The sequence below is a fragment of the Caloenas nicobarica genome, chromosome 35 (genome assembly GCF_036013445.1).
Source record: "Caloenas nicobarica isolate bCalNic1 chromosome 35, bCalNic1.hap1, whole genome shotgun sequence".
Taxonomy (NCBI): Eukaryota; Metazoa; Chordata; class Aves; order Columbiformes; family Columbidae; genus Caloenas; species Caloenas nicobarica.
This window is the reverse complement of record NC_088279.1, coordinates 342,230-362,278: the sequence shown is the minus strand read 5'-3', so window position 1 is coordinate 362,278 and position 20,049 is coordinate 342,230. Positions and strand designations below refer to the sequence as shown.

The 20,049-nt window shown below is 67.1% G+C and overlaps 5 protein-coding genes across 5 annotated transcripts; 4 read left to right on the top strand and 1 right to left on the bottom strand.

Moving 5' to 3' along the window:
* Positions 1–10: 10 nt before the first annotated feature.
* On the top strand, positions 11–4,024 carry SLC39A7 (solute carrier family 39 member 7). The gene is given in 9 exon segments (XM_065654795.1): positions 11–65; positions 68–144; positions 837–1,400; positions 1,522–1,690; positions 2,052–2,114; positions 2,194–2,334; positions 2,431–2,568; positions 2,849–3,045; positions 3,578–4,024. Coding segments are annotated over 9 exon segments (1,665 nt in total). The 3' UTR covers positions 3,839–4,024.
* A 1,159-nt stretch (positions 4,025–5,183) lies between these two features.
* HSD17B8 (hydroxysteroid 17-beta dehydrogenase 8) lies at positions 5,184–7,977 on the top strand. Its single transcript, XM_065654834.1, has 9 exons — positions 5,184–5,234; positions 5,686–5,891; positions 6,209–6,325; positions 6,748–6,843; positions 6,954–7,039; positions 7,122–7,206; positions 7,430–7,472; positions 7,569–7,643; positions 7,889–7,977. The coding sequence occupies exons 1-9, from the start codon at positions 5,189–5,191 to the stop codon at positions 7,903–7,905; spliced, it is 771 nt and encodes a 256-aa protein (XP_065510906.1). The 5' UTR covers positions 5,184–5,188; the 3' UTR covers positions 7,906–7,977.
* Positions 7,978–9,951: 1,974 nt separating this feature from the next.
* On the top strand, positions 9,952–14,045 carry RING1 (ring finger protein 1). The gene is made up of 6 exons (XM_065654819.1): positions 9,952–10,204; positions 11,039–11,199; positions 11,277–11,492; positions 12,011–12,319; positions 12,810–12,969; positions 13,607–14,045. Exons 1-6 carry the CDS (start codon positions 10,127–10,129, stop codon positions 13,706–13,708), a joined length of 1,026 nt encoding a protein of 341 aa, XP_065510891.1. The 5' UTR covers positions 9,952–10,126; the 3' UTR covers positions 13,709–14,045.
* Positions 14,036–18,201, bottom strand: VPS52 (VPS52 subunit of GARP complex). The gene is made up of 20 exons (XM_065654784.1): positions 18,149–18,201; positions 17,941–18,055; positions 17,569–17,621; positions 17,397–17,472; positions 17,239–17,306; positions 16,976–17,151; positions 16,752–16,902; positions 16,575–16,675; positions 16,367–16,499; positions 16,212–16,269; positions 15,984–16,117; positions 15,753–15,908; positions 15,565–15,683; positions 15,359–15,482; positions 15,189–15,284; positions 15,000–15,107; positions 14,816–14,881; positions 14,597–14,708; positions 14,398–14,516; positions 14,036–14,314 (listed from the first exon to the last, which is right to left on the bottom strand). Exons 1-20 carry the CDS (start codon positions 18,164–18,166, stop codon positions 14,168–14,170), a joined length of 2,130 nt encoding a protein of 709 aa, XP_065510856.1. The 5' UTR covers positions 18,167–18,201; the 3' UTR covers positions 14,036–14,167.
* Positions 18,202–18,220: 19 nt separating this feature from the next.
* RPS18 (ribosomal protein S18) lies at positions 18,221–19,858 on the top strand. Its single transcript, XM_065654841.1, has 6 exons — positions 18,221–18,292; positions 18,622–18,720; positions 18,800–18,886; positions 19,013–19,114; positions 19,201–19,292; positions 19,746–19,858. The coding sequence occupies exons 1-6, from the start codon at positions 18,290–18,292 to the stop codon at positions 19,819–19,821; spliced, it is 459 nt and encodes a 152-aa protein (XP_065510913.1). The 5' UTR covers positions 18,221–18,289; the 3' UTR covers positions 19,822–19,858.
* Positions 19,859–20,049: the final 191 nt, after the last annotated feature.

Here is a 20,049-nt window from a genome sequence, read left to right as displayed (position 1 = left end):
CGCCGGCAAGATGGCGCCGCCGCCTTCACGTCGTCTTGGCAACGGGCGCTTCCGCCCGCTTTCTCTCCGTCTCCGCCGAGATCTCGCGAGATCTCGCGGTGCCACGTCGGGCTGGAGCCGGAGCGGGAGCGGAGCGCGCGGACGGTGAGACCCCCACCCGGGGCACAGAGACGCGGCCAGAAGGGCCCCCGCCCGCCCCCCCACCGCCTTTATGGCCCCGCCGCTCCCTCCCGCCGCTCTGGCTGCCCCGTCCCCATCTCTGTGGTGCCCCCAGGGGGCCGCTCTGCACCCTCATCCCTTTGTCTCTGTGGTGTAGTTGGTTGACGCCGCTCTAGCCCGTTAGGGCCGCTCTATCCCCCATCTCGCCGCTCTTTGGCACCCCCAGGGTTCCCGTTCTAGGCCCTGTCTCTATGGTCTGTGTCCCCTCCACCCCTTGGGAGCCAATGTGGCCTGTCCGGACCCTCATCCCTTTGTTTCTATGGTAGGCTTGGTTGGTGCCGCTCCATCTTCTCTTTAGGTCTATGGTATGGCGCATTACGGCCACTCTAGACTGCAGTCTTGCCACTCTATGGCACCCCCGGGGGTCCCGCTCTAGGCCCTGTCTCTATGGTTGTGTCCGTCCTCCCCATTGGGGCTTGTCTGGACTCTCATCCATTCATCTCTATGGTAGGGTTGATTGGTATCGCTCTATGTCCTCTCTAACTCTATGGTAGGGCTGCTCTGTCCCCCCGTCTCCCCGCTCTATGGTGCACCCGAGGGTCCCTCTCTAGGCGCTGTCTCTATGGTTGTCCCCCCCACGTGGCCCCTCTGGCCCCTCACCCCCGTCTCTGTGGCAGGACCCCGGGGCCATGGCGGCCGCGCGGACAGGTGGATTCGCCGTCACCATCGCCATTGCCGCGCTGGCCCTGAGCCTGCTGCCGGGACACGGCGCCGCGCACGAGGGTCCGGACCACGGGCACGGCCACTCGCACAAGGATCTGCACCACGGTCATGGACACTCGCATGAGGGCGCGTTCCACGGCCATGGTCCCTTGCACGAGGATCCACACCATGGACACGGCCACTCGCACGAGGATCCGCACCATGGACACGGCCACTCGCACGAGGATCTATATCATGGTCATGGCCACTCGCATGAGGGGCTCTACCATGGACACGACCACTCGCACGAGGATCTGCACCATGACCACTCGCACAAGGACCCACACCACGGCCTCTTGCACGAGGATCCGCACCACGGGCACTCGCACGACGGGCTCTACCGCGGCCATGGGCACTCTCACGAGGGCGTGTTCCACAGCCACGGCCACTCGCACGAGGATCCACACCACGGACACAGCCATTTGCACGAGGATCCGCACTCCCAGCCCCAGCGGGACACGCTGACGCTGTGGCTGCAGGTGGGTGTCCCCTCCTGTCCCCTCCCGTCCCCATCCCGGGGACACCGGGGTGTTGGTGCCCCCAGCGTGTGGGCGTCGGTGCCCCCGTTGTGTGGGTGTTGGTCACCCCATTGTCCCGCAGACGCTGGCGGCCACGCTGCTGGTGAGCGCCGCCCCGTTCCTGCTGCTGCTGCTCGTGCCCCTGGAACCCGGCGCCCCCCGGCACCGCGCGCGGCTGCGGCTGCTGCTGAGCTTCGCCGCGGGAGGGCTGCTGGGGGACGCCTTCCTGCACCTCATCCCGCACGCACTGGGTACGTGACGCCCCCATCACCCACTGACTGTCACCTCCCGACACCCCTTGTCCTCTCCTGACACCCACCAGGTCCCCTCGCTGTCCCAGGGACACCCTGACACCCACTGGCCCCCCTGTGTCCTGTCCCTGACACCCACCAGGTCCTCATGTCACCTCCTGACACCCCCACGTCACCTCCCTGACACCCACAGGGTCCCTTCCCTGCCTCGGGCACACCCTGACACCCTCATGTCCTGTGTCCCCTCCCCACCCTGAGGACACACACAGTGACACCTCCATGTCCCCTGTGTCCCCTCTGTCCCCTCCCCACCCTGGGGACCCGGTGACACCCCCGTGTCCCCGCCTTGCTGTCCCCACAGCCCCCCACGCGCATCACGAGGATGGTGACCCCGGTGGCCACGGTGGCCACGGCCACTCGCACGGTAGGAAATGGGGGGTCATGTCACCCTGGGGACACCGTGGGGACCGTGGGTCCCTCAGTGTCCCCTGTGTCCCCCCCAGGGGCGCAGCACGGGCACATGGTGGCCGTGGGGACGTGGGTCCTGGCCGGGATTGTCACCTTCCTGGTGCTGGAGACGCTCGTGCGACACGTGCGGGGCGGCCATGGCCACGGCCACAGTCACGGTGACGGTCACGGGCACGGTAGGTGACACCTGCCCTGGGCGGGGACACGGGAGGGTCCGGGGAGGACGCTGACCCCGCAGGGTCATTGTCACCCCTGTCATTGTCACCCCGCAGGGGCCAAGGCCAAGAGCAGTTCGAGCGAGGGGGATGAGGAGCCGGATGGGACGGTCCCCAAGGGCCACTCCAAGGGCCACCCCAAGGGCCACTCCAAGGGCCACCGTGGGAAGAGCCGGGACAGGGGCAAGGAGGCGGGTACGGGGGGACGGGACATGGTGGGGACAGGGGGACACGGCAGGGATGGGGACACTGCGGGGGACACAGGGACACTGGGGGGAGACAGGGACACTGGAGAGGGGGGTGACAGAGACTAGAAGGGACTCTGGAGGGGACACAGGGACCCTATGGGAACAGGGACACTTGGAAGAGGTGACAAGAACTTGAGGGGCTCTGAAAGGGACATGGGGACCCCAGTGGGGACAGGGACATCACGGGGTGGGGACATTGGGGGTCCCTGATGTCCCCGTGTCCCCAGGCATGGGGGTGTCCGGGTACCTGAACCTGGTGGCCGACGTCGCCCACAACTTCACGGATGGTTTGGCCATCGGCGCGTCCTTCCTGGGGGGGCCGGCGCTGGGGACGGTGACAACGGTGACAGTTCTGCTGCACGAGCTGCCGCACGAGCTCGGGGACTTCGCCATCCTGGTGCAGGCGGGATGCAGCAAGCGCCAGGTCAGGACGCCTGTCCCTGGGTCACCTGTCCCCAGGTCACCTGTCCCCAGGGTCCTTGTGTCCCTGAGTCACACTGTCCCCATTTCACCCTCTCCCCAGGTCACCTGTCCCCATGTCATCCTGTCCCCAGGGTCCCTGGGTCACTATGTCCCCAGAGTCGTCCTGTTCCTGTGTTCTCAGTGTCACCCTGTCCCCATATCACCCGTCCCCAATGTCACCCTGTCTCCAGGGTCCCCGTGTCCCTGGGTCACCATGTCCCCAGGTCACCCTGTCCCCATGTCCCCAGTGCCACCCCTGTCCCCACTCCCTCCAGTGTCCCCAACCCCCTTGGTCCCCCCAGCCCCTCCCCACCCAGCAGAGGGAATATCCCTGTCCCCACCTTGTCCCCAGCCGTGTCCCCCCCGTGTCCCCAGTCGTGTCCCCACTGTCTCCCCCATGTCCCCAGCTGTGTCCCCCCCCTGTCCCCAACCATGTCCCTGCTGTCCCTCCCATGTCCCCAGCTGTGTCCCCAACCGTGTCCCCATGTCCACAGGCCATGCGGCTGCAGCTGGTGACGGCACTGGGAGCGCTGGTGGGGGCCGCCTGCTCGCTGCTGGCCGAGGGGGGGGCGGGCGGGGGTCCCCCGGCGATCGGGGGGGTCCTGCCCTTCACCGCCGGCGGCTTCATCTACCTGGGGACGGTGACGGTGCTGCCGGAGCTGCTGCGGGACACGCGGCCCCCGCAGGCGCTGGCGCAGCTGCTGGCGCTGCTGGCGGGGGTGGCCATGATGGCGGCCATCGCGCACTACGAGTGACACCCCCTTTGGGGACACACACCCCCGGGGGGGACACGTCTCCTCTCGGGGGGACATCACGTTTCGGGGGGTGACATCACGTTTTGGGGGTTTGGCCCTCGGGGAGCTGGTGGCCGTGATGGCGGCCGTTGCCTATTACAAGTGACAGCTCCTCGGGGGGGGACAATGACACCCCGTCTTGGGGAGGTGGCACCTTCTCTTGGGGGCGACACCCCATTTGGGGGGGGGGACATCACGTTTGGGGGGGTGACACCATGTTTTGGGGGAGTGACACTGCGTTTTGGGGGTTTGGCCCTCAGGGGAGCTGGTGGCCGTGATGGCGGCCATCGCCCTGTGCGAGTGACACCCCCTCAATGGGGACACACACCCCCTCTGGGGGACACACACCTCATTTTGGGGAGGTGACATCACGTTTTGGGGGGGTGACACCACATTTTGGGGGGGTGACACCACGTGTTGGGGGGGTTTGGCCCTTGGGGAGCTGGTGGCCGTGATGGCGGCCATTGCCCACTACAAGTGACATCCCCGTTTTTGAGGGGGGACGCACCTCATGTTGGGGGTGACACTCCATTTTGGGGGCTGACAGTCTCTTTTGGGGGGTGACACCCCTGTTTTTTGGGGGGACACCCTGTTTTTGGGGGGTTAGGACCTCAGGGGAGCTGTATTTAACCAGCCCTCACTGGGGGTCCCCCAGTTTTGGGTGTTTGGGACCAAGGGGGGTGACATAGGGGGACCCAGGTGTCCGGGCGGGGTCACCTGTTGTGGGGGTGTCAGGGTTTTTTTTTTAAATAACTGTAACAAATTGTGGATTTGATTAATTAAAGAATAAACAAGACGAGCCAATGAGGTGCTGGGGGGACCCAGCATCTGGGCTGGGGCGTCACCTGTTTCCAGGCAGATTCGGGGGTTTGATGGGGGGGGGGGAGGGTTGTTTGTTTTTTTTGGTTTTGGTTTGGTTTTTTTATGACTTGTGGATTTGATTAATTAAAGAATAAATGAGATGGACCTGAGGGGACCCAGGTGACCAGGGCCCACGAGGGGGGACCCAGACGTCCCATGGAGGGACCCAGGCGTCCAGGCGGGACGTCACCTGTTGCCAGGCAGATTTGGGGGCATTAGGGGTTATTTTAACTGCTGCAGGGAATTGCGGCTTTGATTAATTAAAGAATAAGTTAGACGAGGCCCTGAGAGGACCGAGGAGTCCCAGCCCCACGGGCGGCTCCAAAACCCGCGGAAATGAGCGAAAAATCCGCTCTCGGAGGACCGGCCACAGAGCGGGGTGCGGGGTAGAGCGGCCGCGCGGCGTTGCCCTGCCCCGCGGGCGCCTCGCTGGTCACTTCCGGGTTCGCCATGGGCTCCGGCGGGCGCCTCCGCGGGGCGCTCGCGCTGGTGACAGGTGGTGACGTGGGGGGGGCACGGGACGTCACGTGACGGGGGGGACAGACACCCCCCCCCTGGGGGGGGGACAGACCCCAAGGGTGACACTGGGGGGGTGGGACAGTCCCGGTGACACTTGGGACACGGGACAGACCCCACGGGTGACACTGGGGGGGGACACAGACCCCACGGGTGACATTGGGGAGGCGTCACAGACCCCACGGGTGACACTGGGGGGGACACACACCCCAGGGGTGGCACTTGGGGGGGTCGCAGAGCCTGCGGGTGACATTGGGGGGGACACAGACCCCACGGGTGACGTTGGGGAGGCGTCACAGACCCCACGGGCGGCACTTTTTTGGGGGGGCGGGGGGAGTGACAAACCCCACGGGTGACTCTGGGTGGGGGTGGGACAGTCCCTGTGACACCTGGGACAGGTGACCCCCCGGTGACCCCCCGGTGACCCGCAGGGGGGGGCGGGGGCATCGGCCGCGCCGTGTGCGCGCGCCTGGCCCGCGAGGGGGCGCGCGTGGCCGTGGCCGATCGCGACGCGGGGGGGGCGGGGGACACGGCGCGGGGGCTGCGGCCCCTCCCCGCCCCGGGCCCCCCCCACGCGGCCTTCGACGTGGACGTGACCTCGGCCACCAGCGTCACCCGCCTGCTGGAGCGGGTCCAGGTAACACCCCCGGGACACCCCCGGGACACCCCCGGGACACCCCCGGGGACACCTCCCGGGGACACCTCCCGGGGACACCCCCGGGACATCCCCTGGGGACACCTCCCGGGGACACCCCCCCTGGGGACACCTCCCGGGACACCCCCTGGGGACACCCCCCCTGGGGACACCCCCAGGACACCCCCGGGGACACCCCCCCTGGGGACACCCCCGGGACACCCCCTGGGGACGCCCCCCCTGGGGACACCCCCGGGACACCCCCCCTGGGGACACCCCCCACACACGGGAACACGGGTGACTCCCCTCCCCCCCACCAGGAGCACTTTGGGGACCCCCCCGGGGTCCTCGTGGGCTGCGCGGGGGTGACAAGGGACGAGTTCCTGCTGCGGCTGGGGGAGGGGCCCTGGCAGGAGGTGCTGGGGGTCAACCTGACGGTAACGGGGACACGGGGGGACACGGGGGGACACGGGGACAGCGGGGGACTTCGGGGGTGTGGGGACATGGGGACAACGGGGGGAATGGGGAACGTGGGGAGGATGGGGGGACATGGGGACAAGGGGACATAGGGGGGATATGGGGACATGAGGGACATCGGGGGAACATGGGGGGATATGGGGACAGGGGGGACATGGGGGAATTGGGGGGACACAGGGATATGAGGGGACGTGGAGACATTGGGGACATGGGTGGGACGTGGGGACATCGGGGGGACATGAGGGATTTGGGGACATCAGGAGAACATGAGGGGACATGGGGACATTGGGCAGATGTGGGGGAGACATGGGGACATTGAGGGGGACATGGGGACATTGAGGAGGTACCTGGGGACACACACAGGGACACGTGTGTCCCCCAGGGGACGTTCCTGGTGACACAAGCGGTGGCCCGAGCTCTGGTGGCCACGGGCGCCCCCGGCGGCTCCATCGTCCACGTGGGCAGCGTGGTGGGCAAGGTGGGTGACGGGGACACGGGACAGGGACACGGTGGATGACGGGGGACATGGGGACTCACCCGTCACCCCCCGTGTCCCCCTTGTCACCCCTGTGTCCCCCGTGTCCCCAGGTGGGGAACCTGGGCCAGGTTCACTACGCGGCGGCCAAGGCCGGAGTGCAGGGCCTGACCCGCAGCTGCGCCAAGGAGCTGGCCAGGTGGGGGACATGGGGACAACCGGGGACATGGGGACACGGCGGGGGACGCTCAGACTCCCCCGTCCCCCTGCCACCCCCCCAGGTTTGGGATCCGCTGCAACGTGGTGCTGCCTGGGTTCATTGTCACCCCCATGACCGAGAAAGTGCCACCAAAAGTGCTGGAGAAGGTGACAGGGGGGACAGGGGGACACATGGGGACCCCGTGGGGATGGGGATATGGGGACTCTGGGGGGGACATGGGGGACAGGGACACATGGGGGGACGTTATGGGGGGTGGGGACCCAGAGAGATCGTGGGGAACGTGGGGACAACAAGGTTCTGGTGAAGGTAACGGGGGGTGACATGGGGAGGGGACACTTGGGGACACCTGGGGACACTGTGCTGGCTCAGTTTGCAGGGATGGTGCCGCTGGGACGTCTCGGGGACCCTGAGGGTGAGTGGGGACATGAGGGGGGACAGAGGGGACATGGGGGGGACAGGGGACATGAGGGGACACTTGGGGACACGTGTGTCACTGTGTCCCCCCCAGACGTGGCCGATGTCATCGCGTTCCTGGCATCCCCCGAGAGCAGCTACATCACGGGGGCCAGTGTGGAGGTGACAGGTGGGGACATCACGTCACCCCCGTGTCCCTGTCCCCCCCACGGGTGTCACCCCCCGCAGTGTCCCTGTCCCCTTGGGATCCCGTGGGTCCCATCCCCTGGGTCCCCATCGCCCCCGCAATGTCCCCCCCATGTCCCTGTCTCCTCTGTGTCCCCATCCCCTGTGTCCTCACCCCCCCAGTGTCCCCATGTCCCTCCCATGTGCCCGTGTCCCCCCCCGGTGTCCCCACCATCTCTCTCCTTTCAGGGGGTCTCTTCATGTGACGGATCCGGCCGCGCCCCCCCCCGTGTCACCTCCCCCCAAAATAAACGGGGTGAAGCCCCTCCCCCACCCGCCGCTGCCTCTGCTCCCCTGAACTCCTGGGTCCCCCCCGAACTCCTGGGTCCCCCCCGAACTCCTGGGTCTCTCCCGAACTCCTGGGTCCCCTGCCTCAGTTTCCTCCCCCCGAGCGGGCGCGGGGACAATGCGGGGGGGGGAGGGGCGGCGGGGGGGGGCGGGGCCGGGAGATGCCGCCCATTCATGTCCCATCACTCGGGGCAACCGGGGTCCCGGGAGGGGAGGGGGGTCCCCGCGCTGGGTGGCCCCCACAGCGGGGGGAGCGGGGGCGGCCCCGCTTTGTGTCCTCCCCTCCGCCCCCCCGCCATTCCCGGCCGCCGGGACGGCGGGAGCGGCGGGAGCGACCGGACACCGGGGGTAGCGGCGGCGAACGGGGCCGGGGGGCGCGGGGGGGACACCGGGTGTGGGGGGGGATGGTCCCCGCTGGGGCCCCGATTCCCGGGACGCTCCGACCCGGAGCCGCTTTCCCGACGGAGGCACCGAATCCCCCCCCGGGTGGGTCCCGACCCGCTGCCGGTGGATCACGGACCCTCCCGGGGTTCCCCGACCGACCCCGACCCGCTCCCGGTGCTCCCTGGACCCTCCCGGTTGCCCCGACCCGGTCCCGGTGGACCCGGAGTCGCTCCCCGACGGTCCCCGGACCCCCTCGGGACGCCCCGATGGGACTGGCCCCGGTTCCCGGTGATCCCCGGACCCCCCCGGGTGCTCCGACCCGCTCCCCGGTGGCCCACGGACCCCACACGATGTCCCCGGCCGGCTCCCGGGGGGTCCCGAACCGGTCCCGGGGCCGCTCCCGCCCGGCTCCGGTTCCCCGCGATGGCCCAGCCCCCTCCCGCTGGGTCCCAACCTGCTCCCGGTGCAACCGGAGCCCCCGGATCGCCCCCGCCCGGGTCCCGGTTCTCCCCGCGTGTCCCGTGGGTTCGGGCTCCGGCCGCTCGGGGCGGCCCCGGCACCGGGAGAGGGTCCCGGGGGTCCCGGTGTCCCCGTCCCCCACTCCGCGACACCGGGCACCGGCTCGTGATTGTCCAAACGCAATTCTTGTGTGGGCCGAGAGTTGGGTGTGGACGTCGAGAGCCGGGGCTCAAACCGACACCGGGGACACCGGGGACACCGGGGACACCGAACCGGGGCTCAAACCGACACCGGGGACACCGGGGACACTGAACCGGGGCTCAAACCGACACCGGGGACACCGGGGACACCGGGGACACCGGGGACACTGAACCGGGGCTCAGACCGACACCGGGGACACCGGGGACACCGAACCGGGGCTCAAACCGACACCGGGGACACCGGGGACACCGGGGACACCGGGGACACTGAACCGGGGCTCAAACCGACACCGGGGACACCGGGGACACTGAACCGGGGCTCAAACCGACACCGGGGACACCGGGGACACTGAACCGGGGCTCAAACCGACACCAGGGACGCGGGGGACATGTGGGCCACGGAGCCGGGGCTGCTACGGGCACCGGGGGACACCGAGCTGGGGCTCCCGCCGACACCGGGCACCGGGGGGCACCGAGCGGGGGCTGCTACCGGCACCGGGGGACACCGGAGACACCAGAGGACACCGGAGGGGCAGAGCCGGGGCTGCTACGGACACCGGGGGGCACCGAGCTGGGCTTCCAGCCGCCTCCAGACCCCGGGTCCCCCCGGGTCCCCCCGGGTCCCCCCGCCCGCAGCAGGTGCCTCCGAGGCCCCGCCCCCGCATCCAGACCACGCCCCCGGACCGCCGGCCCCGCCTCTTGCACCCTCGCTGCGTTCCCATTGGTCGAGCCGCCCGATTGGCGGGGAGAGGACGGTGGGAGCGGCGAGCGCGGCAGCGGCGAATCCTATTGGCTGCCAGGACCCGCGGGAGAAACCCCGCGGCTGTGATTGGCTGCGGGAGGAGGCGGGCGGGAGCTGAGGGGGAACGGCGAGGCCGGTGATGTCATCACCCCGGGCGAGCAGGAAGTGACGCTGGCAGGAGGCGCCGCCCCCTCGGCGAGCGGCAGGAAGGGGGGAGCGGGAGAGGCCGCGCCCGGGGACGCGGGGACAGCGGGGCCGGGTCGGGCCGGGGGTTCGGGCCTTCCCGGGGCCGGGTCGGGCCTGCCCGGGGCCTCCGGTCGCCGCCGCCCCCCGCACAGCGCCCCCCCCCCCGCCATGGCCGCCCCCGCCAACGCGCAGAGCGCCAGCAAGACCTGGGAGCTGAGTCTGTACGAGCTGCACCGAACCCCGCAGGTCCGGGGGGGGACACGGGACAGGGGGACAACCCTGGGGGCACACGGCGGGGGACACGGGACACCTCCTGGATGGGGGGGGACCAGGGGACACGGGACACTCCGCAGGTGGGGGACAGGGGGGGAGACATGTGGGACATGGGGGCAAGGGGGGACAGGGGACAGCCCCTGGATAGGGGGGACAGGAGGGGATGTGGGGACACGGGACAGTGCTGGTTGGGGGGGGGTGGGACAGGGGACACGAGGCCGGGGACACCCCAAGATGACGGGGGGGGCACCCGAGGGGAGGGGACACCCCAAACCCAGGGGGTGTCCCCAGCATGGGGGACACTGTCCTGCCACCCCAAGCTCAGGGGACCTGGGTCAAGGGGTGTTCCTAGGGTTAGGGACAGGGGACCGCGGTGTCCCTGGGGAGTCACAGTGTCTTGTCACCCCAAACCCAGGAGATCCAGGCCCAGGGATTGTCCTCAAGCTGGGCGACACTGTCCTGTCACCCCATGTTCAGGAGACCTGGGCCGCAGGGGTGTCCTGGGGGTGGGGGACGGTGTCCCCAGGGTGGATGACACTGTCCTGTCACCTCAAATCCAGGAGATCCAGGTCCAGGGGTGTCCCCAGGGTTGGGGACAGGGGACCTGTGGTGTCCCTGGGGGTCACAGTGCCTTGTCACCCCAAACCCAGGAGATCCAGGCCCAGGGGGTGTCCCCTTGGGGTGTCCCCAAGGTGGGAGATGCTGTTGTGTCACCTCAAACCCAGGACACGTAGTTCTAGGGGGTGTCCCCGAGCTGGAGGACACTGTCCTGTCACCCCTGCCCCTGTCACCTCCCTGTCCCCACAGGAGGCCATCATGGACGGCACGGAGATCGCGGTGTCCCCGCGCAGCCTGCACAGCGAGCTCATGTGCCCCATCTGCCTGGACATGCTCAAAAACACCATGACCACCAAGGAGTGTCTGCACCGCTTCTGCTCCGACTGCATCGTCACCGCGCTGCGCAGCGGGTACGGCGGCACCGTGGGGTCACCATGGCATCCCCGCCGCGTCCCCTTGTCCCCGCCTCACCCCCGCGTCCCCCCAGGAACAAGGAGTGCCCCACGTGCCGCAAGAAGCTGGTGTCCAAGCGCTCGCTGCGGCCCGACCCCAACTTCGACGCGCTCATCTCCAAGATCTACCCGAGCCGGGACGAGTACGAGGCGCATCAGGACCGCGTGCTGGCCAAGCTGAGCCGCCTGCACAACCAGCAGGCACTGAGCAGCAGCATCGAGGAGGGGCTCAAGATGCAGGCGCTGCACAGGTGGGGACACCGTGGGGACACCGCGGGGCCTGGGGACGCCAGTCCCTCCCAGTTCCTTCCAGTCCCTCCCAGCCTCTCCCAGTGGCTTCCAGTCCCCCCCACTCCCTCTCAGCGCCCCCCATTCCTCCAGTCTCTCCCACTCCTCCCCAGTCTCTCCCACTCCCGCCCAGTCTCTCCCACTCCCTCCCAGTCTCTCCCACTCCCTCCCACTCCTCCCCAGTCTCTCCCACTCCCTCCCAGTCTCTCCCACTCCTCCCCAGTCTCTCCCACTCCTCCCCAGTCTCTCCCACTCCTCCCCAGTCTCTCCCACTCCTCCCCAGTCTCTCCCACTCCTCCCCAGTCTCTCCCACTCCCTCCCAGTCTCTCCCACTCCCCCCCAGCCCCCCCATTCCACCATTCCCCCCATTCTCCCCATTCCCCCACAGTCTCTCCCATTCCCCCCATTCCCCCCAGTCCCCCATTCCCCCCAGCCCCCCACTCCCCCCAGCCCCCCACTCCCCCAGCCGCGTGTCCCGCAGGGCGCAGCGCGTGCGGAAGCTCCAGGCCGAGTCGGACACGGCGACGTTCAGCGGCCCCGAGGACAACGGGGACAGCCGGTCCCAGCTGAGCGGCGCGTCCGGGGCCGCCGAGCCCGGACCGAGCCGGAAGCGCTCCCGCGGCTCCGACGAGTCGGGGGCGGAGCCGGAACCGGAAACCCCGCCCCAGGAGGGCGTGGCCGGGCGGGGCAGCCCCGAGCCGGGCGGGGACGCGGGAGGCGGAAGTGAGATAGAGCTGGTGTTCAGACCGCACCCCCTGCTGGTGGACAAGGGCGAGTACGCGCAGACACGGTGAGGACGGGGGGACACATGGGACAGGGACAGGGGGACGCTGGGGTGTGGGGACAGGGATATGGGACAGGGACGCATGGGACAGGGGGACATGGGGACAGGGGACGGGGGTAACTGTGGTCATGGGGACACTGGGACAGGGTGGCACTGGGGACAGGGTGACGCTGGGGACATGGGGACACTGGAGAATCTCCCTTCTCTTCCTCCTCCTCCTCTGCCTTCTCTTCCTCCTCCTCCTCTGCCTTCTCTTCCTCCTCCCATCCTCTTTCTCCTTCCTCTTTCTCCTCCTTCCTTCTCCATCTCCCTTTTCTTTTTCTTTCTTTTCCTCTTTTTTTGCTTCTCTCCTCCTCTCCCTCTCCTCCTTCCTGTTCTTTTCCATCCTTTTTTCTTTCCTCTTTCTATTTTTTCCTTCTCTTCTTCCTCCTCCTTTTCTCTCTCTCTGTTTTTCCTTCTCTTTTTCCCGTTTTTCCCCAATTTCCCCGTTTCCCAGGTACGTGAAGACAACGTCCAACGCCACGGTCGATCACCTCTCCAAGTACCTGGCCCTGCGCATCGCGCTGGAGGAGGCACCGGGGGGGCCCGAGGCCGCGCTGGGGGACGTGAGCGAGAAGCAGTACAGCATCCACATCGCTGCCGCCGCCAGCTTCACGGTGCGGGGACACGGGGGGGACATGGGGGGTCACAGGGACCGGGGGGGACACAGGGGATCGGTAACTGAGGGGGGACATGGGGGGACGTGAGCGAGAAGCAGAACAGCATCCACATTGCTGCCAACTTCACCGTACGGGGGGGGTCCTGACCCCGTGGGGGGGCACAGGGGACCCAGGGGAGGGGACAGGGAGACCAGGGGAGTCACCACATTAAGTGTGACCTCCCCAGACCCTGGACAGGTCCCTGGCACTGGGGGACAGGGAGGAGACAGGGACTGGGAGGGGGGGGATGTGGGGACACAGGGGATCAGTGACGGGGGGAACACAGGGACGGGGGGACACGGGGACCATGGGGTGGCCCAGGGGACGAGGGGGACACAGGGATGGGGGCACCCCAGGGACTTGGGGGCCGACACAGGAGATTGGGGGCGGCACAAAGGTGACAGGGGGAACACAGGGGACCAGAAGTCCCAGTGCGGGGGGTCACCCCATTAACTTTGTCTCCCCAGACCCCAAACAGGTCCTTGATGCTGGGGGTACCAGGGGGGACACAGGGACTGTGGGACATGGGACCCAGGGGAGTGAACAGGGGGACAGAGGGGACTAGGGGGACACCCCATTAACTCTGCCCCCCCAGACCCTGAACGGGTCCCTGACGCTGGAGCTGGTGAACGAGAAGTACTGGAAGCTCAGCAAACCCTTGGAGCTTTACTACGCGCCCACCAAGGAGCAGAAATAGGGGGGGACATGGGGACCCCCCCCGGGGTCTCCACACGGACTGGCTGGGGGTCCCAGAGGGGTTTGGTGTTGGATTTGGGGGGCACCGGGGAGGGGACAGTCCCTTGTCACCTGCTGTTGGGGGGAGGGTGATAGTTCCCTGGGGGTCCCCCCACCTCCCCCAAGCACCCCCCAAAAAGACCCCCCCAGTGTGTCCCCCCATGGCAGTGGGTGGTGTCACCGCAGCGTGATGTCACCTTCTGTCCTTTGTCCCCTGGGTGGGGGACAGTGGTGGCCCCAGACCCCCCAGCACCCCCTGGACTCCCCCAGCAATAAACCATCACTCGGGTCCTTTCTCACCTTTATCTGCACGTTTTGGGGGGTGTCACCCCCAGGGGTGACAATGGGGGAGGGCGAGGGGACAGAGAGACACCTGGGGGGGTGAGGGGACAGATGGACAACCCTCCCCCCCCGCCCCAGTTTAAAAGTTGGGTTTGTGCTTCTTGAGCTCGACCATGAGGTGGTGGATGTTGATGAGGTCGGCGCGCACGGGCAGCGAGCGCAGCGGCGGCTGCGCCAGCACCTTGTGGAACCGGTGGTAATACTGGATCAGCTGCGTCAGGGCGCCCTGCGGACACGGGGAGGTCAGGGAGCCCTGATTTCCCCGGAACCCCCCCAAAAAAATCCTTCGGCACCCCCCGAAACTGCAACCTGGATGATGCCGGTGCCGTTCTTGAAGTTGCTGAAGGATCTCATGACGTCCTGGCTGAGCGACTCCACCGACGCCTTCCAGGTGCTGGAAAAGCCTCGCGCCAGTTGGGTGACGCGAGCTGGGGGGGTAAAACACTCTCAAGAACTCCAAAATTTGTGAAGGGGTCCCCAAAATTTACCCCCCACCCCGTTTTCTTACCCTCTTCCCCGCGCAGCCGCTCCAGCTGCCCCTTCTCCAGCAGCGCCTCAGCCTCCTTGACAAAGGCGATCATCCCCCCGAACGGGGGGGACAGCAGCTCCTCGATGAACTCCTGGGGGGGGAACCACTTCCTCAGACTCCCCCCGATGTGGGGGACACCCCCTCAGAAAGGGGGACACCCTAAAGTTAGGAGGACCCCAAAAATAGGGGGGCTGGTACCTGCGTGCGGGCAGAGAGGAGCTGCTGGAAACCCTCCACCTCTTTGCTCTCCTCCACCGCTCGCTCCTGGGGGAGAGGAAATGGGGTATTTTGGGCCCCTCCTGTTAAACTTGGGGGTGCCCCTAATTTTGGGGGGGGTCCCCAAGGTCTGGAGGGGGTCCCCAGGGTTTGGGGGAGTCGTTACCATGAGAACGCCCAGCATCATGTCGTAGTTGTTGATGAGGAAGATGAGCTGCTCCTTGCGGGAGGAGAACTCGGCCGCCACGCGCAGGACAAAGTTCTCCACCTCCACCTGAGGGGGGAAATGGGGCGTTGGGGGCCTCCCCAAAAATGGGGGGGGGTCTTTGAGCCCCTGAGCCCCCCTCCAAAATACCTGCAGCTGCCCCAGCAGCGCATTCGTCTTCTCGTTGGGGAAGGTCTGGTTGATGCTGACGATGGCGGAGGAGAACTCGGCGTAGCGGCGTGTGATCTGGGGGGGATCAGGAGGGTTTGGGGGGCCGGGGGGACCTCAAAATTCCCTCCCTGAGCACCCCCCGCTCTTACATAGTGGGGGCGTGTGTCCAGGAACCCCAGTTTCTGGGGGTCGGTGCTCTGGATGCTCTGGATGTTCAGCTCCAGGATGTGCTCAAAACGCGGCCACAGCAGCTCCAGCAGCGCCTCCCAGTACCTGGGCGGGGCACATGGATTCGGGGGGGTCCCTGCGAGATTTGGGGGGGTCCTGGCAACATTTTGGGGTCCCCCCCGCTCACTTGTCGACGGCCGGGATGTTGCGCTTGGCCATGATGGCGCGGAAGCGCAGGACGATGTGGATGCAGAGGAACACGGCGATGCCATCGTAGCAGTCGCAGACGTACGCGTCCATGTGTTTCTAGACATTTTGGGGGGGTCAGCAGCTTCTGGGGGGCCCTCCCCAAACCCCCAGGGCCCCCCAGTTTACCAGGAACATGGCCAAGGTCTTGCCCATGACGGCGTTGAACAGATCCTGCGCGCTGGGGCCCGTCACCATGAAGAAGTCGCAGAGGAACAAATACTCGCGGCAGCTGTTGTCGAGCAGCGCGTAGTGCTGGCTGCGGAACAGCGACTCGAAGGGGAACTGCGGGTGGACAGACGGACGGACGGAGGTCAGGACGCCCCCGAAACCCCCCCGGAATCACCCCAAAATCCTCACCCTGATGTCACTTTTCTGGGCGGCGTGGGGGACGATGATGGGCCCCTCCAGCTCGGCCGCCCCGATGACGCTGCCGCGGTTGCCCAGCGTGAAAACCGTGTTGCGGTTCTTCAGCGACGGTTTGGAGAAGAACCGTGATGGGATGGGGTCAAGGAAATAACGGGGGGGGGCCCCCAAAATCCCCTGAAACCCCCCAAAAATCATCCATCCCCCACAATCACGGGATATCTTTCTTGGCTGTGTCCTCCACCCCCATGAGATCGTCTTTCTCTGCCACCTCCTCGTACTGCGGGGGACAAAATGAGGCGGGGTCAGCACCCAAAATGTGTCTCCACCAACCCCCCAGAGCCCCCCCAAACCCCCCCGGCCCCCCCAAAACCCACCTGGATCTTCATCAGGCGGCTGGTGTAGGATTTGAAGTACGAGAGGTAAATCTTGCTCATGGTGTCCACGTACTGTTCCCGCAGCTCCTGCGCCACAGCCCGCTCGTTCCCCAGCAAAAACTGGTAAAAAAACCTACTGGGCAAACTGGGAGAGGTCAGGGCACCCCCCCCGCACCCCCATTTTATCCCTGACCCCCCCAAATCCCACCTGTACTTCAGCAAAGCGTTTTGGGGGATCTGGTAGTTGGTCATGGGCTTGCGGAAGGAATAAATCTTCTGCAGGACAAACTCACGGATTTTGGTCACTGCCTGGGGAAGGGGGGACACACACAAAGGTTCTGGGGTGTCCCCAAGGTTTTGGGGTGTCCGAGGGGGCGGTTCTCACCTTAATCTTGAGCTTCTCAAGGACGTGCTGCACGTCAGCGCAGGCCACGGTCTCCCGGAACGCTTGTTCCTTCACCGAGTCGATCTTCCCGTTCAGCTCCTGCAGCTGCTCCAGAAACTCTGGCTCCGTCACCGGCACCTCCAGGATGGTGCTGGGGGGGGGGGCGGGAGGTGACAAAGGGGACATGGGGAGGTGACAGAGGCTGCAGTGTCACCATGTCCCACCTGATCATGGTGGGGGGGACGACGAGCTGGTCCAGGAGCCGACCGAGCTGCCGGCGCACAGCGCGACGGTTGCGCAGCCGCAGCGTCATGGCCACCGACTGCTCCTGCAGCGTCCGGATCTCGCAGCTGATGCTGCTCAGGTCACACTGGAACGTGCCCAACATCTGCTCCATGCGCTGGGGGGGACATGGGACAGCGCGGGGTGAGGGACACCCCAGGGACGCGCTGGGGACACCCTGGGGACGCCCCCGTCCCGCCCTCACCTCCAGGATGGCATCACACGCCGTGATCTGGTTGTGCAGTGACGCGATGTTCTCACTCTCCTTGATGTCTGGGGGGGTGTTAAGGACTTGGGGACACCCTGGGGACACCCTGGGGACACTGTCACCCCCCCCAGTGTCACAGCCCCCCCAGAGGATACAGTCGCGGATGGAGGCACGTTCCACCTCCTGCAGCTCCAGCTCCACCTGCTTGGAGTATTCGCGCAGATCCACGCCCTGCGGGGACACTCGTGTCACCGAGGGGGGGACACCACGGGGACAGCACCATGGGGATGGGTTTTTTTTGGGGGGGGTGTGACAAAAGCCACTGACCGTCTTCAGCGCCTCCTGCACCAGCGCGTCCTCCAGGTTGGCCTGGATGTGAACTGGGGGGGGGGACACGGGGGGGATGTCACCGCTGTCCCCAAACTGCCCCCCCCGGGTGTCACCTCCCCCCCCCAACACCCCCATGTCCCCCCAAAACATCCTTTAACTGTCTCCTCCCCCCTGACCCCGCCTCCTGTCACAGGTCCCGTGTGTCCCCCCCATATCATGTGTCCCCCAGTCACTTGTGTCCCCCGCCAAGTGGTTTCCCCCGATCTCCTTGTGTCCTCCCCACCTCGGTTCCCCGTCCCCCTGTGTCCCCCCCGTCCCTTGTGTCCCCCCCGTCCCCCGTGTCCCCCCCGTGTCCCCCCCCGTCCCCACCGTCCACTTCATCCAGCACCAGCTCCTCCCCCTCCAGCTCCAGCTCGGCCTCGGCGGGGCCGGGACCCAACTCCGGCTCCAGCTCCGGCTCCAGCGGCAGCTCCGGGCCCCGAACCTGCGGCACAGGCGGCGGCTCAGCCCCCCCGGGCCCCCCGGATCCCCCAAACGCCCCGAACCCGCCGGGTCCCCCCGCTGCTCCCGGCCCCACCGCGGCCTCCGCCGCCATGACAGCGGCTTCTGTCACATGACTCCGCCCCTCCACTTCCGTCCCGCAGCACTTCCGGCTCGACGCCACTTCCGCCCTCTCTCTCTCTTCCAGCGGAGCCGGCGGGAGGCGCAGGCCGCAGCCATGGTGGGCGCCGGGCGGGATCGGCCGCCATCGGGGCCCGGGGAGGGCGAGGGGGCGGCGGGGAGGGAGCGGGGGGGAGCGGGGGGGTGCGGAGGAGCGGCGGGGGGGGCGGTGGCGGGAGCGGATGGCGGCGGTGGCGGGATGAGAGCGGGACCCCCCCCCGCCATGGCGGCCGTGTCACCCCCGGGACCTTCCCCGGCCCCGCGACCCCCCCGCGTGTCCCCAACCCCCGTGACTGCCCCACCCCCCGGTGATCGTGGCCCTTGTCCCCTCTCGTGACTGTCCCACCCCCGGTGGCCCTGTCACCCCCGGTGTCACCGTGTCCCCCCCAGTCCCTCGTGATCCCCGAGAAGTTCCAGCACATTCTGCGCGTCCTCAACACCAACATCGATGGGCGCCGCAAAATCGCCTTCGCCATCACGGCCATCAAGGTGAGGGCACGGGGCCGTGGGAAGGGGGGGAACACGAGTGTTGTCACCCCCCCCGACCCCTCTATTTTGTCACCTCCAGGGCGTGGGACGTCGTTACGCGCACGTGGTGCTGCGGAAAGCTGACATTGACCTGACCAAACGGGCCGGGGAGCTCACCGAGGATGAGGTGGGGGATGGGGACATCACGGAGGGATTGGGAAATGATAGGGGGGTTGGGGACATCCCTAGGGGCGTGGGGACATCATGGGGGGGTTGGGGACAGCTCTGGGAGTGTCACCCCATTTGTCCCCAGGTGGAGCGCGTCATCACTATCATGCAGAACCCGCGGCAGTACAAGATCCCTGACTGGTTCCTCAACCGGCAGAAGGACGTGAAGGATGGGAAATACAGCCAGGTGGGTGGGGACACACATCCCCGAGTCTCCTCAAATGTTCCCCAGTGTCCCCTGGTGTCCCCTGATGTTCCCTGCCCCCCCCACAGGTTTTGGCCAACGGGCTGGACAACAAACTGCGGGAGGATCTGGAGCGGCTGAAGAAAATCCGGGCGCATCGAGGGCTGCGGCACTTCTGGGGGTGAGGGGGGACCTGGGGACATTGGGAGTGGGGTCACTAGGATTGTTGTCATTTCCCCACAGAGTGGAGGGGGCCGTGGCACTTTTGGGGGTGACGAGGGGATTTGGGGACATTGGGGAGGAGACTGGGGACACCAGGGGGTCTTGGGGACACCAAGAGAGGCGACACCTGGGGACAGAGTCCCTGAGGTGGCTGCACGTGCGAGGGGGACATGGCACTTCCAGGGGTGACAAGGGGATTTGGGGACACCAAGGGGTGTTGGTGACACTTGGGGGGCTCTTAGGGACACCGGGAGAGGTGACACTTGGGGACAAGGTCCCCAAGGCCACTGCACTGTCCCCGTCCCCAGGCTGTGTGTGGGGATGTGGCACTTGGGGGGTTTGGGGACATGGGGGACACGGGAGGGAGGTGACACTTGGGGACAGTGTCCCTGACCCCTGCGTCCCCCCACAGGCTGCGTGTGCGGGGCCAACACACCAAGACCACGGGCCGGCGCGGCCGAACTGTCGGCGTGTCCAAGAAAAAGTGACACGGGGGGTGGGGAATAAAAGTGACACTTGTGGTGACAGGAGCGTGACACGAGTGTGACTGCGCCGGGGGAGGGGCCGTGCACGAGGGCGAGTCCTTGCACGAGGATGGGGTCTTGTACGAGGACGTGGTCTTACAGGATGATGGGGCTTTGCACGAGGGTGGCGCCTCGTGCGAGGACTTTGCACGAGGAAGTGGCCTTGCACGAGGGCAAGTCCTCATGTGAGGA

What these genes read in the sequence shown, in the direction of transcription:
- RING1 (XM_065654819.1), top strand. Translation starts at nt 10,127, where the DNA reads ATGGCCGCCCCCGCCAACGCGCAGAGCGCCAGCAAGACCTGGGAGCTG. An exon ending in AAGATGCAGGCGCTGCACAG is followed by an intron (nt 11,493 to 12,010) that starts GTGGGGACACCG and finishes CGTGTCCCGCAG; the next exon opens with GGCGCAGCGCGTGCGGAAGC. An exon ending in CTGCCGCCGCCAGCTTCACG is followed by an intron (nt 12,970 to 13,606) that starts GTGCGGGGACAC and finishes CTGCCCCCCCAG; the next exon opens with ACCCTGAACGGGTCCCTGAC.
- VPS52 (XM_065654784.1), bottom strand. An exon ending in GGTGCTGGATGAAGTGGACG is followed by an intron (nt 17,622 to 17,940) that starts GTGGGGACGGGG and finishes CCCCCCCCCCAG; the next exon opens with TTCACATCCAGGCCAACCTG. An exon ending in GCGGCTGCGCGGGGAAGAGG is followed by an intron (nt 14,517 to 14,596) that starts GTAAGAAAACGG and finishes TTACCCCCCCAG; the next exon opens with CTCGCGTCACCCAACTGGCG.
- HSD17B8 (XM_065654834.1), top strand. Translation starts at nt 5,189, where the DNA reads ATGGGCTCCGGCGGGCGCCTCCGCGGGGCGCTCGCGCTGGTGACAG. An exon ending in GCCTGCTGGAGCGGGTCCAG is followed by an intron (nt 5,892 to 6,208) that starts GTAACACCCCCG and finishes CCCCCCCACCAG; the next exon opens with GAGCACTTTGGGGACCCCCC. An exon ending in TGGGCAGCGTGGTGGGCAAG is followed by an intron (nt 6,844 to 6,953) that starts GTGGGTGACGGG and finishes CCGTGTCCCCAG; the next exon opens with GTGGGGAACCTGGGCCAGGT.
- RPS18 (XM_065654841.1), top strand. An exon ending in GGGAGCTCACCGAGGATGAG is followed by an intron (nt 18,887 to 19,012) that starts GTGGGGGATGGG and finishes ATTTGTCCCCAG; the next exon opens with GTGGAGCGCGTCATCACTAT. An exon ending in GGGCTGCGGCACTTCTGGGG is followed by an intron (nt 19,293 to 19,745) that starts GTGAGGGGGGAC and finishes GTCCCCCCACAG; the next exon opens with GCTGCGTGTGCGGGGCCAAC.